An 18,276-nucleotide genomic window follows, 5' to 3' on the forward strand; every position below is an offset into this window, starting at 1 on the left:
TTAACTTTTAGCAATTAATTCATGGGCTACAGGTATTGCTGGCCAGGCTGGCATTTGTTTCCCATCTGTTCAGAGTAGATTTTGCACAATGATTTCTATTACATACAGTACATCCCATCGAGTTGAGCTGGAAACATGCTGGCTGCTTAATTTCCATGAAGTTCATTTTGAATTTTTGGTACTTTTGGCTGTTATTTTAAAGGCTGATGTCAAAAATGTAAACTCCAGCTCTGTGCATGAAATGGTTTGTTTCTCTTTCCTGAAGCTGAACTGTCAGAAAGGTGATTTAATTTCCAAATGGTTGAACAACCTTGCCAGAAGCGATCATAAATCACCCACTCAAAGTATTTCTGTAATTTTCACACTGTCATATCACTAATTTTGGGGAGGGAGAGGGTAATGTCACTGGACCAGTAATCCAGAGGCCCAGGTTCATGGTCTGAGGACATGCATTCAAATACCACCATAGTAGCTGGTTGTATTTGAATTCTCACTCCGATAATAAATCAGGAATATAAAGCTAGTCTTGGTAATGGTGACCATGACAGGGATCAACGATTGTTTGAAAAACCCACCCGGAAGGCAACCTGCCATCCTTGCCTGTTCTGGCTGACGCATGTCACCAGACCCACGGCAATTCTCTCAATTGACATGTGAAATGGCTGAGCAAGTCACTCACTTCAAGGGCAATTAAGGATAGGCAACAAATGCCAGCAATGCCCACAATTAAAAAAAACAAGTTGGATCACGTTTGGGAAAAAGTTGCGCACTTCTCTCCTGGCTGTTCCTCTTTCCACTGGTTGCATGGGTTTTGTGAGAGAGGAGGTGAGAGATTTCCGATACTGGTGTGAACCAGTCAGCACAGTGAGCAATGTGTATCTGGCTAGTCACCACCAATTCCTCGGTCCTCACCGTCTCTCCTACCCAACATTTCCACGAGGCATCAAACCTGTATTGCAGCAATACATGGTGATTGTGCTTTGCACTGCCCAAATATTATTGTCCTTTCTATGCTTTTCTCCTGTCTGGTTTCTCCCTTATCTCAATTAAATTGCCTCACAATGTGGACTAAATGATCCTTACTGCCCAGCAGTTTAATAGTAAGGTTGCTTGAGTCAATTTGGCACATTAGCTTTGTGCGCTGAGCTTCCGACCTCATAATCTGCTTTATCACAAAGACTACCTACTTCCACCTGCCTGCCTTTATTATTGCATCCTTTTGAGCTTTGCCTTGCCAAGAGTTCTGAAACCAGTTGTTACAATCCCGGACCAGATCCCAACATTTGCGAGGATACCGGACAACAACCCCAATCACTTTTTAAAATTTGTAAAACTCTGAGGAATAATAATAATCTTTATCATTGTCACAAGTAGGCTTACATTAACACTGCAGTGAAGTTGCTGTGAAAATCCTCTAGTCGCCACACTCTGGCGCCTGTTCGGGTACACAGAGGGAGAATTCAGAATGTCCAATTCACCTAACCAGTATATCTTTCGGGACTTGTGTGAGAAAACCAGAGCACCCGGAGGAAACGCACGCAGACATGGGGAGAACCAAGTGAACCAAGCAGGAATTGAAACCGGGGCTCTGGTGCTGTGAAGCAACAGTGCCAACCACTACTACTGTGCCATCCATACAATAATACAGTACATGTACCAATTTCTTGCATTCATCACAATTGATAATTGAAAAGAGCCAGAAGTCCAGAAGATCCAAGAAGGCAGCTGAAGTTTGTAACTTTGAGTTATGGACTGTTGGGGTAGAGATACTACTTGGTGGTCTGTTTGGCATGTCTAAAGATCTGAAGTTGTACCTTTGAGTTTATGTTTGAGTGCATACTTGGGAATCCAAGGAGAATGGAATCTTGAGACGAGACTGAAACTCTGCAAGGTGGCCATTGTGATGCTGCCAAAGTTGGAGCGGCTTTTGGAGAGAATTCCAAGGCATGATCTTCCAAGGTGAAGATTGGAAACCTTTGTGAAGGAGACAAAAGTTTGTGAGATTGATTTGACTCTCAGAGCTTACTGACGTCTGAGTGTGTTGATGAGAAATCTATAGGGTCTGACTTGGTTGCATCTGCCATTGTGCAGAGTGGAGTGTTCAGTCGCAGTTTGCCTTTAATTCACATGCATGTCATATTAACCCTGAATGTTAGTATATAAGATAAATATTGTAAATTGTTTTATTCTTTTCACCCTGTTTGGAATGTTTCTCTTTTTGTTTAAAACCCAAGTAAATTTGCGGCTTTATTCACTGAGCAAGTGTCTTTAAAAAAAAAAAAAAAAATTTTTTTATTGAAATTTTTACAAAATATAAACATCACAACAATATTAACAAAACAACCGCGGTAACAACCCAAGAACAACACCCACCCAACTTCAAAAGCAACAAAAAACAAAAGAAAAAACAAAAGAACGCCCAAACAACAAAAGGGACAGAAGTAACACCCGCCACATCCCACAAACCCATGTACACAGTTCTTCCTCCCACCGAACCAAACCCCCCCCCCCCCCCCCCCCCCCCCGGTTGCTGCTGCTGCCGGCCTATTTCCCTACCGTTCCACCAGGAAGTCCAGGAAAGGCTGCCACCGCCTAAAGAACCCTTGTACTGATCCCCTCAGGGCATATTTCACCTTCTCCAATTTAATGAACCCCGCCATATCATTGATCCAGGCCTCCACGCTTGGGGGCCTCGCATCCTTCCATTGGAGCAAGATCCTCCGCCGGGATACTAGGGACGCAAAGGCCAGAACACCGGCCTCTTTCGCCTCCTGCACTCCCGCTCCACTGCAACCCCAAAAATTGTGAGTCCCCAGCCTGACTTGACCCTGGATCCCACCACCCTCGACATCGTCCTTGCTACCCCCTTCCAAAACTCCCCCAGCGCAGGGCACGCCCAAAACATATAGGCGTGGTTCGCTGGGCCCCCCAAGCACCTAGCACACCTGTCCTCGCCCCTGAAAAACCTACTCATCCTCGTCCCAGACATGTGGGCCCTATGCAGCACCTTGAACTGTATGAGGCTAAGCCTCGCACAGGAAGAGGAGGAATTCACTCTCTCCAGGGCATCCGCCCAAGTCCCGTCCTCTATCTGCACCCCAAGTTCCCCCTCCTTCAGTTCCTCCACTGACGACTCCTCCACCTCCTGCATTACCTTATAAATGTCAGACACTTTCCCCTCTCCGACCCACACCCCCGAAAGCACTCTGTCCATCGCCCCCTGCGAGGGCAGCAAAAGGAACTCCTCTACCTGTCGCCTAGCAAATGCCTTTACCTGCAAGTATCTGAACATGTTCCCTAGGGGGAGCCCAAATTTATCTTCCAGTTTCCCCAGGCCCGCAAACCTCCCGCCAATAAACAGGTCCCTCAGTTTACTGATGCCCACCCTATGCCACCCCCTAAAATCCCCCATCAGTGTTCCCCGGGATGAACCGATGATTTCCACCTAATGGAGCCTCCATCGAGCCCCCTGTTTCCCCCCTATGCCGTCTCCACTGTCCCCAGATTCTTAGGGTCGCCACCACCACTGGGCTCGTGGTATACCTCTTAGGAGAAAGCGGCAACGGCGCCGTTACCAAGGCACCCAGGCTCGTACCTCTGCAAGACGCCATCTCCATTCTTTTCCACGCTGCCCCCCCCTCCATCACCCATTTACGCGCCATTGACATATTGGGCGCCCAATAGTACCCCAAAAGGTTGGGTAGCGCCAGCCCGCCTCTATCCCTCCCTCGCTCCAGGAAAACCCTCTTCACTCTCGGAGTCCCATGTGCCCACACAAAGCTCAGAATACTGCTAGTCACCTCCTAAAGAAGGCCCTGGGGATGAAGATGGGCAGCACTGAAAGAGGAACAAGAACCTCGGAAGCACCGTCATTTTGACGGACTGCACCCTCCCCGCCAACGACAATGGCAGCATGTCCCACCTCTTGAACTCCTCCTCCATCTGATCCACAAGCCTGGTGAAATTATACTTCTGAAGAGTCCCCCAATCCCTGGCCACCTGCACCCCAGGTACCTAAAACTCTCCCCTGCCTTCCAAAGCGGGAGCCTACCAATTCCTTCCTCCTGGTCCCCAGGGTGCACCACAAACACCTCATTCTTGCCTAGATTTAGTTTATAGCCTGAAAAGGTCCCAAACCCAGCTAGCAGTTCCATCACCCCCGGCATCCCTCCCACCATGTCCGCCACATACAGTAGGAGGTCATTGGCATACAACGACACCCTACGTTCCTCCCCACCTTGCACCAAACCCCTCCACCTCCCTGAATCCCTCAACGCCATCGCCAACGGCTCAATTGCCAATACAAACAACAAGGGGGACAGGGGGCAACCCTGCCTGGTCCCTCGGTAAAGCCGGAAGTACTGCGACCTCCTCCCATTCGTGGCCTCATATAGCAGCCTCACCCATCTAATAAACCCTTCACCAAATCCAAACTTCCCCAACACCTCCCATAAGTACCCCCACTCCACTCTATCGAAGGCCTTCTCCGCATCCAGCGCCACCACTATCTCTGCCTCCCCCTCAATCACCAGCATCATGATGACATTCAACAACCTCCGCACATTCGTGTTCAGCTGCCTTCCCTTAACAAAACCTGTCTGGTCCTCGTGTACAACCCCTGGCACACAGTCCTCTATCCTGGTGGCCAGGATTTTTGCCAGCTCCTTGGCATCCACATCAAGGAGAGATATGGGCCTGTATGAACCACACTGCTGGGGGTCCTTTTCCCTCTTTAAGATTAAAGAAATCAGTGCCCGCGACATCGTCGGGGGTAAAGTCCCCCCTTCCCACGCCTCATTAAGTGTCCGCACCAGCAAGGGGCCCACTAGGTCCACAAACTTTTTATAAAACTCCACCGGGAACACATCCGGCCCTGGCGCCTTCCCTGACTGCATCTGCCCGATCCCCTTAACCAGCTCCTCCAGCTCAATCGGCGCCCCCAACCCCTCCACCTGCTCCTCCTGCATATTCGGGAAAGATAGCCCGTCGAGAAACCTCTCCATTCCCCGTCTCTCCACCGTTGGCTCCGGCCGGTACAGTTCCCCGTAAAAGTCCTTGAAGACCTCATTCACCTCTACCCCCTTCCGCACCACATTCCCACTCTTGTCTCTCACTCCAGCAATTTCCCTAGCCACATCCCGCTTGCGAAGCTGATGAGCCAGCATTCTACTCGCCTTTTCACCATGTTCATATACTGCCCCTTGTGCCTTCCTCCACTGTGCCTCCGCCTTTCTAGTGGTCAGCAAATCTAATTTAGCCTGTAGGCTGCGCCTCTCCCCCAACAGTCCCTCCTCTGGTGCCTCCGCGTACCTCCTATCTACCTCCAGCATCTTCCCCACCAGTCTATCCCTCTCACGCCTCTCCCTGTGTGCCCGGATGGATATCAGCTCCCCACGAATCACTGCCTTCAGGGCTTCCCAGAGCATCCTCACCTGGACCTCCCCCGTATCATTCACCTCGAGGTACCCATCAATACTTGCCCGGACCCTCCTACACACCACCTCCTCCGCCAACAACCCCGCACCTCCCCATCTCCAACTCTATCCAATGTGGAGCGTGGTCGGAGATTGCAATGGCCGAATATTCGGCCTCATCCACTCTCGGAATCAGTCCCCTACTCACCACGAAGAAGTCTATCCGAGAATAAACCCTATGTACATGGGAGAAGAAAGAGTACTCCCGTGCCCTCGGCCTCACAAACCTCCATGGGTCCACCCCTCCCATCTGGTCCATAAACCCTCTCAGTACCTTGGCCGCCGCCGGCCACCTACCCGTCCTTGAACTGGATCGATCCAGTGTAGGATCCAACACCGTATTGAAGTCCCCCCCCCCCATAATCAGACCTCCCACCTCTAGATCTGGGACCCGTCCCAGCATATGCCTCATAAAGCCCGCATCGTCCCAATTTGGGGCATACACACTAGCAAGTACCACCTTCTCTCCCTGTAGCCTGCCCCTAATCATAACATACCTACCCACCTTATCCGCCACCACCTCGGATGCCTCAAACGACACATTTTTCCACACCAGAATCGCCACTCCCCGGTTCTTCACATCCAACCCAGAGTGGAAAACCTGCCCCACCCACCCCTTCCTCCGACGGACCTGGTCCGCCACCTTTAGGTGGGTCTCCTGAAGCATTGCCACATCTGCCTTTAACCCCCTCAGATGAGCAAGTACCCTAGACCACTTCATCGGCCCATTCAGTCCTCTCGCATTCCAGGTGACCAACCGGATCAGAGGGCGTTCCCCCCCCCCCCCCCTCCCAAATCCCCCGTCGACTAGCCATAGCCCGTCGACTGCTCGCCCAGGCCAGCACCCCCCACCCGACCCAGTCCCCACAGCGACAACACCTCACCTCTGTCCCCCCGGCCCACACCAGCTCCTTCCTGACCCTGCCAGCAGCAACCCGGTATTCCCCTTTCCCCCCCTCCCTCCCCCCCAGGCTAGGAACCCTCCTAGCCGCGAACCGTCCTCCATTGTACTTCCGTGGGTCAGCTCACTTCTGCTGACCCCGGAAACTCCCGCCAAAAACCCAACCCCTCCCAAAGTGGGATCATCCCCCATCCTGTCCCTCCTCCAGGCACCGCTCCAGCGCAGGGAAGAACCAGTTAAGGACCCCCCCCCCCCCCCCCCCCCCCCCCCCCCCCCCCGTCATCGTCACCACCCCCCAGCCCCGCAACGCGGGAAACCAGAGGAATGCCCGCACTTTCGCACTGCCCCACCACACCCTTCTGACGCAGCTCCCAAATACCAGCCCCACTCCATACCCCCAACCCGATATAGAATACAACAAACCCCCCGAACCCCCCGCAAGATACAAAACTCAAACAATGCCCCCCAACAAAAAACAGAACAACACCCCAAAAAATAACCATATCAAAATTACAAAAGTACAGAACAAGAGAGCACAGCAACAGCAGAAACCAGCAATAAAGCGTTACAACCGACCCCGCAACCCCCAACCCCTAGTTCGAGTCCAGTTTCTCCATCCGCACGAAGGCCCACGCCTCCTCCGGGGAATCAAAATAATAATGCCGATCCAAATAAGTTACCCACAGGCGCGCAGGCTGCAACATTCCAAACTTCTTATAGAGCACCTCCTTCGTCCGATTAAACCCGGACCGCTGCTTAGCCACCTCCGCACTCCAATCCTGGTAGATCCGTACTACCCCATTCTCCCAATTGCTGCTCTTCACGTTCTTGGCCAGCGCAGCACACACTCCCGATCACTGAACCGGTGGAACCTCGCCAGCACCGCGGGGGTTCGTTCTCAATTAGGCCTCCTGGCCAGTACTTTGTGGGCTCCCTCCAGCTCCAGGGGCAGATGGAAAGATCCAGCCCCCACTAGCGAGTTCAGCATCGTGGCCACGTAGGTTGTCAGATCCGACCCCTCCAGCCCCTCCGCAAGGCCCAAGATCCTCAGATTCTTCCGCCTCGTGCGGTGATCAAGCTCCTCGAAGTGGTCTTGCCACTTTTTGTGGAGTGCCTCGTGCCCCTCCACCTTACTCACGAGGACCACGGCCTCCTCTCGTTCAGTGGCCTGCGCCTGCAACGCCTGGATGGCAGCACCCTGGGTCGTCTGAATCTCCAAGAGCTTTTTATTCGTTTCCTGCAGAGAGCTCAGTACCTCAGCCTTAAAATCTGCAAAACAGCGCAGGAGAGCAGCTTGCTGCTCCTGGGCCCACAGCTTCCACTCCTCTGGTGCTCCGCTGGCCGCCATCTTGGAATCCTTCCCCCGTTTTTTCTGGGGAGCTGCTGCCGTTTTTTCCCCCTTTCCACTCCGAGTTCGAGTCATGAAATGCGGAGAAAGTCGATCAGCACACCTTCTCCCACCGGGAGACGTTGAAAAAATTCCGTTTTGGGCTCTAAAAAGAGCCGAAAAGTCCATTGGAATCAGGAGCTCCCAAATGTGTGGCTTCCTACGTCATCGCCGCCACCGGAAGTCCGGATTTGTAAAAATCTGACCACAAAATCCACATGGCACTTGAGATGCCATTGTACATTATTCGTGTGCAGCCAGTCGCAAATCTCCAGTCCATTTCCTCTTTGTCCTACCTACCTGCTCGACCGCCCTCTGCTCCTTTGATCTCTTAGTTGCCTTAGCTCTGGTTCAGGATGTGTTCTCACATGGAACCAATGACTAGGCTAAAGTAATCTTGCCAGATTTGCCAAACAAGGCCCAATTTATAAAAACAAACAAAAAAGGATTCACCAATCACTAACCTGACTTGATCTGACTGGTTGCCTGCTGACTACCTGACACAGAGGAGCAAAGGAACAACAAATATGAAGCAAACAATTGAAGTTCATTCATTTTCAGAAATTGGGTATGGCTAGAAAATTGGCATTTATTCCCATTTGTCAATCTGACTGAGTACTTTGCTAGACCATTTGAGATGGCAGAGTAACCATGTTGGTGTGGGGATAGTCCTGTATGGGTTGTAAGGAGGGTATAGTTTCCTAAAGCACAGTTGGACTTTTAAGACAATGTGGTCTTCGAATATTTTGTTTTTAATAGTTAGCAAATAGGAGAGCGAGGATTTATGAAGTAAACACGAGGGACTAGGGCAGCACGGTGGCACAGTGGTTAGCATTGCTGCCTCACGGTGCTGAGATCCCAGGTTCGATCCCGGCTCTGGTTCACTGTCCATGTGAAGTTTGCACATTCCCCCCCTGTTTGCGTGGGTTTTGCCCCCACAACCCAAAGATGTTCAGGTTAGGTGGATTGGCTATGCTAAATTGCTGGTTAATTGGAAAAAAAATAATTGGGTGCTTTAAATTTATTTTAAAAACATGAGGGACTAGTCCTTAACTTTTACATCTTGGGTCTCTACATTACATGGTGGAGCCCAGTAGGGTTGCAGAGAATGCCTGTCTATTCATTGACTAAATGAGGGATTCTGGTGCAAATGTAGGAATGAAAGACATTATTGTCATCACGCCAAGTGCAAAATAATAGTACATAATGCTGGTAATTGTTTTTATCATCACTTTTAGTCTGTAGCATATGTTTTGACTTGCCTTTTGAAACATGCCTTACCCCCACTTTTTCCTTCCTCCTAGGCATGTGATGGTGAAAACTGGGCCGATCCACAGATTTGTCTTCACAGTGAAAAGCCACACCACTGTGCCTCCAGGAAGCATTGCTTTCAGCCTGCCACAGGTAAAGACAGTTATAACGTACCTTGTAGTATGGATCGAAACTTGTAATGAATACTTAGCACTGAAATAGCTTTGGGCTTTTTTTTGGAGTAGGTGAGTGAGGTATGACTGGATCTATCTGCTATGAAACATTTCTGTCTGACTATTCATTATGAACACAGCACGTCTCAAAACTGCTGTCTTCACTCTTTATCTCAAGAAACCTAGTGTATGTCCTCTGTCCTTGCAAATTACTCACCCCTTCTCTCGACTCCCTTTGTCTCCCTGGCCTTTGAATGTGCTGTTGCTTTCCAAATGAGTGAAATCTCACCCATAAGTTGTTGTTTGAATTTCTCTATTCGGGTTTCTGCTCTGTTCTTGGACTGAAACCGCTCCAGACAACATCACTGGTGACATTAGGTGATGTGGCCATCATGATTATTCCTTCTTGTGGTCTGTGATTTCTGCTCCTATTAGTATGATTGACTGCAGTGGGCACCTGCAGTGCCCCTCTTAGTTTGCCCAGGCTTCATGGGATTTGCCTTTCGTGGTTCCAATCTTAATTACATTGAAGTAATAATATGGGGCGACTCCCCAGCTAAGTTGAGGATGACCTACATATCCAAAGACTTTTTTACTTTGAAACGGTGGAAGCGGCAGAGGTGTTTGTGAAGGAAGAAGAACTGGGCAGAATTGAGAAATGGGACTGAGGATTAGTCTTGTACTGAGGGTAGGGGGTTTATCGGAGTGTATGGAGCTTTATTTTTTCACTGCATGTTGGTATATGTGCTAAATGAGTCGACATTGTCTATTTGGACAAGGTAAGAGTTGGGATTTTCTTTTGCAATGATGGTTCTTTGGGGTTTGTGTGTTTACACTGGGGTTATGTGTTGAAGGGGATTTCGTTGTTTTCCTGGGACCGGGCAGGGGGGAGGGGTTTGGAGGGGAGTGAGGCCGGGACAGGGGCCTCCACACTGGCTGGTTTAAGCTGGCCAGTGAACGGGAGTGTGGTGAGGGGAGGGGCTCCGCCCATCAGACCCTGGTAGAACAGGTTTCGATGAGCCTAGGTGGGGTGAAAAGCTGGGGGAGGGGTCCGATACTGGGTGAGGTGTTTTTGAGAGGTAGTGGAGGGGAGGAGGCTTTGGGGGGGGGGGGGGGGGGGGGGGGTGTGGTTCTACAATACATGGGTGCCATTCATTATACACCTTCGGGGATTGGACGGCCTTGAATATTAGTTGGGGGTGGACTATATATATTAATGGTGACTATGGGCGACTCCTGATTCCTTTTTGTGTTTTATTTGATGTTTTACGTTGTCATGCGGGCTATTGTTTGAGGGTTGGTGGGAGGATGGGATCGTTGTTGTTAATAAGGGGATTGGCATTGTATTCGTTACCATTTACTGTTTGTTGGTGGGTGTAAGTTTTGAAGAAAATGTGAAAAAGGAGAATTAAAATATTTTTAAAAAATATGGGGCGACTCAGCCCAAGGGGTCCATGTTGGTATTTACCCTCGACATGAACAACTGGTTAGTCATATTTGCCCATGGTTTTTCCATATCCCTTCGATATTTTTTCTTCCTCCATTTATCAAATATGATCTTGAATGTTGTTAGTTTATGTCTCAATTAATATCCATAGAGTTGAATTCCACATCCTCGCAGCTCCAGCTTCTCTCTGCTTTAAATTTATTATTTCATTTTGTTCGAGTCCTTCGAAACACTGTTCCAGTAACAATCTATGGTTCTCCATCCTATCATAGTTCCATTGCATCTCCCCATGATCTGTGATGCACTTAACGAAAAAGGCCCCATTTCATATGTTTTCATACTCGTACACTGCATGCCGTGAAGAAACAAGAGCATAGCTTCTTTGTTCTTTCTCAAAAGCACTATTATCCTTCTCCTTTACAGTGCACATCCTAATGTTGTACAGTACTTTTGTACGGTGACTGTGTTCAGCGCTACTTCTGTCCTTTCAGGTTGTTTCTCTCTCAATCTTGGATCATCCATATTTTCGCTCAGTTAAATGTTGAAGACGAAGCCATTGTTTGTGCTTCCTGACACAAAGTCTGTACTCCAGCCCCGAATTTCATACTGCCCCCTGACCATTTTGGCATTCAATTTATCATTCAACTGAGCTCTGACCCCATATCCTGTGCAATACACAACCCATCTGCTCCCACCCATCTGCAGCTTTTCCTACCTCCATCCCTAACTCAGGCCGACTACTGCTGAAGCCTTTAACAACATCTTTATTACTTCTAGACTTAATGATTTTTATGCTGTCCTGGCTGGCTGCTTCGGAGAGTTTGTCTACCCAAATCTATGCTGTCTGTATCCAAGATTGCACCAAAGTCTGTTTGTCCGTCACCACTGTTTTACTGTGCCCTACTGATTCCCAGTCCTACAACTGAAGACTCATCTCCATGCTGAAATCCCTCCTTCGCCTTCCTTTCCTTTTTGTTAACCTTCTCCAATATGACCAAATCCAGCCACAGACTCTCTGTTCCTTGAACTTCTGCGACTTCCCTCCTCCATTTGCTCCCTTGTTGCTGTCCATGCCTCCAACTGACTAAGTGCCACATTCTGGAATCTTCACCCTCACCCTTAACCTTTTTAAAACTCTATATTAATGGTATTACATAAATTGCAAGGTCTAAACATAAAGGTGCCATAGTCCCAGGTGACCATAGGTTGCTTTCCCCTTTGATATGGACAGTTGACTGGTGGTGATTTAATCTGAGGATCACCACACCTCAGGCGAAAAGCAAGGCTGAGAAGGTGGGGCCTTCACGAATAACCTCCGCCAGTACTGGAATTGAACCCGCGCTATTAACCTCACTCTGCATCACAAACCAGCTGTCCAGCCAACTGAGCAAAACTGGCTGAACAAGTTCGAGTCGTAAACCGATAAAGCTACTTTGAGTATCTTCAAAATGTTCCCTATTTCAGTTTGCTGCTATACATGTTCACACAAAGGTGAAAAGAACTATACAAGTGAACCTTGCTGCTGCAGTGCTGTCATATTAAATAAATATCCACATCATAGGAACTGATATTTTTGCTTTTCTCATGCTTTCCACGTGGTTTGATTTCAGATTTGATCTCACAATACTTTATTTTATCTTGTACACGTTACGAGAAGCATTTAACCGTCTATGACATGAGATTTGGAATAACTTGAAGCTGTGCCTGGAATGACCGGCGACCATGAGCTGAGCGGGCGCACGAAAGGTGGCTCTCTTGGGAACTTCGTCCCAGGCCCTTTTAACCTCTTAAATGGATTCAAAAATACCACAGAAACACCCCAGTCGCACCTCCAACCTACAACCTAACAACCAACTGACTGAAATGCAGTCGAACCAGCTGAATAAACAGGAAAACTCAGGAAAGAAAGACCCCAACCTCTGAACGAGGGGACGCGCTTGCCGAAACAGAACGGAGCATGGCGGACTGAGCTGTGTTGGCAACACAAAAGCCAGCCCACCTCTCGAAGGGGGAAGCTGATGGAGCTCCTCTCAATAGAAAGAGAGACTTGAAGTACTGCTAGACTGGGGGAGGTCATGGAGAGCATCAATTCCATGCAGTGGGGCAAGGCACCAGGTCCAGACGGATTCCCGGTGGACTTCTACTAAAATGTTTGCTGCAGCACTGGCCCCGCAATGCTTGGTTGTCGAGAGGTGCCCTACTACCCACATTGGCACAGACCTCGATAAAGACCTGGCAGAGTGTGGGTCATACGGACGCATCTCACTCTCGAACACTTGACGCCAATGTCCTAGTGAAGGCCCTGGCACATTGCGTGTCAGAGGAAGTTCAAAGGCTTCTCCAGTTACAAACTTAACTAGAGCTGGAGCAAAATATCCCCCTTGAACCCCTAGGGGGGAGAATCAGAGCTGGGGATGCTGTTGTTGAAGCTGGCCCAAACCCAAGTTCCGATACCAGGGGATCCAGCTAGCCCACGACTTGGGACACGGATCCACAAGTGGAACCTCACTTTGCATCACAAACCAGCCGACTGGAAGAGGTATTGTGAGATCTGCAGGGCTGGGATTCGCTCCTGCAGACAATAATAATGAACGTGCTGCCAAGGTTCTTCTTCAGATCCCTCCCAAACTTCATCCCTAAGGGCTTCGTCACCACAGTAGTTAAATTAATTATGGCGTTTGTGTGAGCGGGGAAATAAACCCCAGGATCCGTAAAAATATCTGGCAAAGATGGAGAAATATGGGAGCTCTGCCGAACCTCCTACTCTACCACTGAGCGGCTAACGCAGAAAGGGTGCGAGGGTGGGTGAAAGAGCCGGAGACATAATGTGTACGAATGGTGCAGACCTGCTGCATGGGGACATCCCTCCAAGTACTGGCCACAGCCCCACTCCCATTTCCCCAGCCAAGAACTCTGCGAAATCCGACGGTGGTGGCCACAGTAAGGGTTTGGAACCAGCTCAGGCACCATTTCGACCTTGATATAATGTCTGCTGTGGCCCCCAACTGCAAAAAAATCATCCCGGCAACAATAGACACCTCCTTCAAAACATGAAGACAGGACGAACAGTACTGACAACAGGTGACCTACACATAGATGGTAGAGTAGCGACCCTGGGAGAACTAACAGAAAAGCTCCCACTCCCGAAAGGGAATGAGCTCTGATACCTGCAACTGAGGAATCTCCTACACAAGGAGACCGAAACGTTTCCCCAGCTACACTGACACACCCTGCTGGACAGACTGCTAGATCGGGCGAATTAGGGGACGGTAACTGCGCCGACAAGTACAGATGAATGAAATGAAAATCGCTTATTGTCACAAGTAGGCTTCAAATGAAGTTACTGTGAAAAGCCCCTAGTCGTCTGTTTGGGGAGGCTGATACGGGAATCGAACCGTGCTGCTGGCTTGCTTTGGTCTGCTTTAAAGATCTGCTAAAAAGATTTAGCCTTGTGCTAAACAGCCTCCTCTTGGACTGCTGGGGGAGGCAAGGGCCCCACTGGATGAGACACAGGAAAGAAGGGAGGAGGAACTGGACATGGAGATAGGGGAAGGACTCTGGATCGAAGCATTACATAGGGTGAACTGTACCTCTTAATGTGCAGGTCTGAGCCTAACGCAGCTAAAGGGAATGCACGGGGCGCACTTGACCAAAACACACACGAGCGGGTTCCTTCCGGAGGTGGAGGACAAATGTGAACGGTGCCAGGGAGGCCCGGCCAACCACTCACACATGTTCTGGGTCTGCCCCGAACCTGTCTGGTACTGGACCGCCTTTTTTGAAGCTATGCCCAGGGTTGTGAGAGTGAGGATGGAACCATGCCAGGTGGTCTTCGGGGTGTTGGAACAGCCAGAAGAGAGAATGGCAGACACATTGGCCTTTGTGTCCCTGATCGCCGGCCAGAGACTCCTGCTTAGCTGGAGATCAGCAGCGCCACAGAAGGCTGCAGACTGGCTGTCCGACTTGGTGGAATTCCTCAAATTGGAAAAAATAAAACTCTGCATCAGAGGATCGGAAGAAGGCTTCCACACACATGGAAGCAATTCACCAGCCTCTTCGTGGACTGCTCGTGACCAGCAACTAACTGGTGAGTGGGGGGGAAGGAAGTAGGGGAGGGAGGTAACACCCAGAGTTCAGGGGAAGCAAATACATAGGGACCAAAGCGTATGGAGGGAGGGAAAACCCCATTGGTGTGGCAATGGCAGCTTATACGTTATGCCATTGTTGTCTCAATCGCACCCCTGGTATCTTTTAATACCATGGGGTAGCATATATATATAGATAAGAGTATGGTTATTGTAAGTGACCGTTTGGAGTTTACTGTTACTATGCCTTGTGTTTCTGTATATGTTTCCTGTGTTTTCTTACCTTGTCTGTGTGGAGTTTGCACATTCTCCCTGTGTTTGCATGGACCCCAGCCCCACAATCCAAAGATGTTCAGGGTAGGTGGATTGGCCATGCTAAATTGCCTTTAATTGGAATAAAAATGAAAATCAATAAAAATACTTTTTTAAAAAACTGTTTTTGGTGTGAAGTAGGCATGGCGGATTTTTCTAGTCTCTCTGAAGTGTTAAAAAGTCATTGCATTGCTTTGTTCAACCTTTTTGAAGTTGGTCGACGTGGAGTAAGCTTGTTTAAAATGTTTTAATGTTGGTTGAAGTTGTGGTAATTACAGTTCTATCACTGGTCATAACAGCGACAGTTTAAGGTAGAAGCCACTGCACTGTTTCATTATTCAATTTAAGTGTGCTTATTCGTATTGTGTGTTGGGCTTTGAATAGCAATTAGGTTAATCTTTCAGCATCCCCATTCTTTTCTTTGCACTCGCTATCTTGAGCTCAAAGGCTTTAGTAAACTGTTTGAGGGCTGGATCTTTGGGTCCAACCGCAAATAGTGTTCTGAAGCTTCACTTCAGTTATTTTGCATGACCTGAATATTAAATAGTACTGTGCTGGACAACGAACTGTATTTGGTATTTCTTTTTTTTTCTTTTTTTTAATTATAAGTTTAGTGTACCCAATTCAGTTTTTCAAATTAAGGGGCAATTTAGCGTGGCCAATCCACCTACCCTGCACATCTTTGGGTTGTGGGGGCGAAACCCACGCAGACACGGGGAGAATGTGCAAACTCCACATGGACAGTGACCCACAGCCGGGATCGAACCTGGGACCTCGGCGCCATGAGGCAGCAGGGCTAACCCACTGCGCCACCGTGCTGTCCCGTATTTGGTATTTCTAATATAAAATTAAAGCAAAAGATTTTCTTTAAAACCTGTTCATAATTGGTGATTAAAGATGGGAGTGCCTATCGCATTTGCTGGACACTTCAATTGAGTTTTCACTGGAGGGCATTAGTTCATATTTAAATTACAGCTTCACCTTTTTGGATTCTTGCAGAATTTCCTCTAGATTACTCAGATGTTTCCAAAAGCTATGATAGTTTTCATTGATGGACAGCTAAGGGGAAAGTACCTGATACCCAGCATGAGATCCAAGGTTGGAAGAGCAATTGCTATTGAGCTCTAGTGTCAATTTCAATTCCACTTTCAATTTTCTCTCAACCCAGTATTTCTGATGTCTTCGCTTGTGTGTGTTCGAAGTGAACATACAAAGCTTATGACAAGGATTGGTAAAATAATGTGGGTTCTGGATGACCTCTAGCCTGTTGTGCTTGACTGCAATGGTGCCGCTGTTGCGCTGTTACTGTCTGCCTGGACTTTGTAGAGGCTCTGCCCATGAACTAATTTTAGCGTGAAAATGGACTGCAGGACTGAAAAGATAAACAGAACACAAGCACTCCCTGTTTCTTACCCTGTGTCCCAAACAGTCCGTCTCACAGTGGCCCCAACTTCTTTTCTCTGATGAAGGCCTTGAAGAAGTGATCATTTGAGTCCATGGTGAACCTCCAACTTGCTGGGTACATCACCCCAAGTTGATAACAGCCTTTGAAGGCCGCCCGCCTTTTCACCAGTTCAGCCCAATATCCTAGTATATCCACACCGTGTGCCCGTCTCAATCAATATTCCGAATCATCTTCACCCACTCCAAGATTCGTTTCTTCCGTTAGTAATTATGGAAGCGAATACTAACCGCTCGTGGAAGCTCACTCTGCCTTCGCTTTTGCCTGAGTGCCTGGTGAGCTCTGTCTCATTCCAGACGAAGTACACCTCATTCCCATCTACCAACCAAGAAAACATCTCCACAAAATACTGAGTTGGCTTTGATTCCTCCGGCAGCCCCACCAACTGATTTTAAGGTCTTGATCTCTTCTCAAGATCCTCCAGCTTCAGCCTCAGGCCTTTGCTATCTGCCGCCATCGTAATCTCAACCTCCAACGAGGCATCCAATCCTCATGCTGCGATAGGGCCTCAACCACACCTTTCAAAGTGTCACCCTGCACTTTAACCTCGTTTGAGGTCTTTGCCAACTGCTCACGAACCGGGCCCAGTGCCTCCTCGATAGTGGCTCTTATCTCTTTGCCCTGCCGCTCAAATTGCCTATCCATTTGCCTGCCGAATTTCTTCAGCTCCTGCGCCATCAGTTTAGCCAACGTGTCTCAAGTAATGGGTGCGCCGGTCATCTTCCCTCCTTCACCTTCCTTTGGTAGGCTACTCTCCTGAGCCTTCTTTTGTTGTTCCTCTTTGTCAATGGTTTCGACATGACTGTCGAGTAACAGTTCCCTAAACCCACAGCAGGCTTGTGGTCATCAAACTCTGCCGAGAAAAACAGGGGAAAAGGATTGCTATCAAAAGCGAAGACCCAGCCCGGAGCCAATTTTCATTTTTCTTTCAAAAATATTTTTATTCTCCTTTTTCACATTTTCATCAAATTTAAACCCACCTACAAATAATCAACAATAACAAATATCAAGGCAATCCCCTGGCCAACAATTACTTTATCCCACCCACTCCCAAACAGCTCCAACATTTTAAATACTGAACCCCAAAATAAACGTGCAACACTGTCTTTTAGATGGGAAACGGAACCTGAAAACAACTGAAAACTGAAAATCGCTTATTGTCACAAGTAGGCTTCAATGAAGTTACTGTGAAAAGCCCCTAGTCGCCACATTCCTGCGCCTGTTCGGGGAGGCTGGTACGGAAATTGAACCGTGTTGCTGGCCTGCCTTGGCCTGCTTTAAAAGCCAGCCTCTCTCGAAACATAAAAGAGCTCATTGTGTGTTTCAAAGGAGAGCAAGGGAGTTCCCCTGTACAATTTCTATCTGTGAATCAACATTTTTTATTTTACAGGGGATTATCTGATCATTAATCTCATTGCAGTTTGTTTAAGCTTGCTGTGCAGAAATTTTGCATTTCCTTACAACAGCGATTGTGCTTAAGAAGTACAGTACCAAGATGTCCAAAGCATTTTGGAATATCGTGATTATGAACAGATAGTATAAATTATTTTTTTCTGAAAGTTTAATACAGAATATCTTGTGTGCGAGGTGCGTCAATTCTGAAAACCCAATTGTGTACAATAAATTTCATAACACTATGAACTTCTTTCTTTTACAATCTGACTATTTATGCAAGTAAGTATAGTGGTGCTACGTTACTTAGGAAGACTCACTGTGTCTTCATTGCGGTGTTCCATTCCTGAGACATCAACAGTGCTGGCTTTGTTAACACCCATATTGAAGCA

The 18,276-nt window shown here is 48.3% G+C and overlaps 1 protein-coding gene across 1 annotated transcript in view; it reads left to right on the forward strand.

Annotated features, from left to right (window-relative positions):
• LOC119953848 (vesicle-fusing ATPase) overlaps window positions 1-18,276 on the forward strand; it is a 303,368-nt gene that overhangs the window by 54,553 nt on the left and 230,539 nt on the right. Inside the window, exon 3 of the mRNA XM_038778413.1 lies at window positions 9,067-9,166. Within this exon, the coding sequence (XP_038634341.1) occupies window positions 9,067-9,166 (100 nt within the window). The remainder of the gene's footprint in view (window positions 1-9,066; window positions 9,167-18,276) is intronic.

This window comes from Scyliorhinus canicula, chromosome 19, assembly GCF_902713615.1.
Source record: "Scyliorhinus canicula chromosome 19, sScyCan1.1, whole genome shotgun sequence".
Lineage (NCBI taxonomy): Eukaryota > Metazoa > Chordata > Chondrichthyes > Carcharhiniformes > Scyliorhinidae > Scyliorhinus > Scyliorhinus canicula.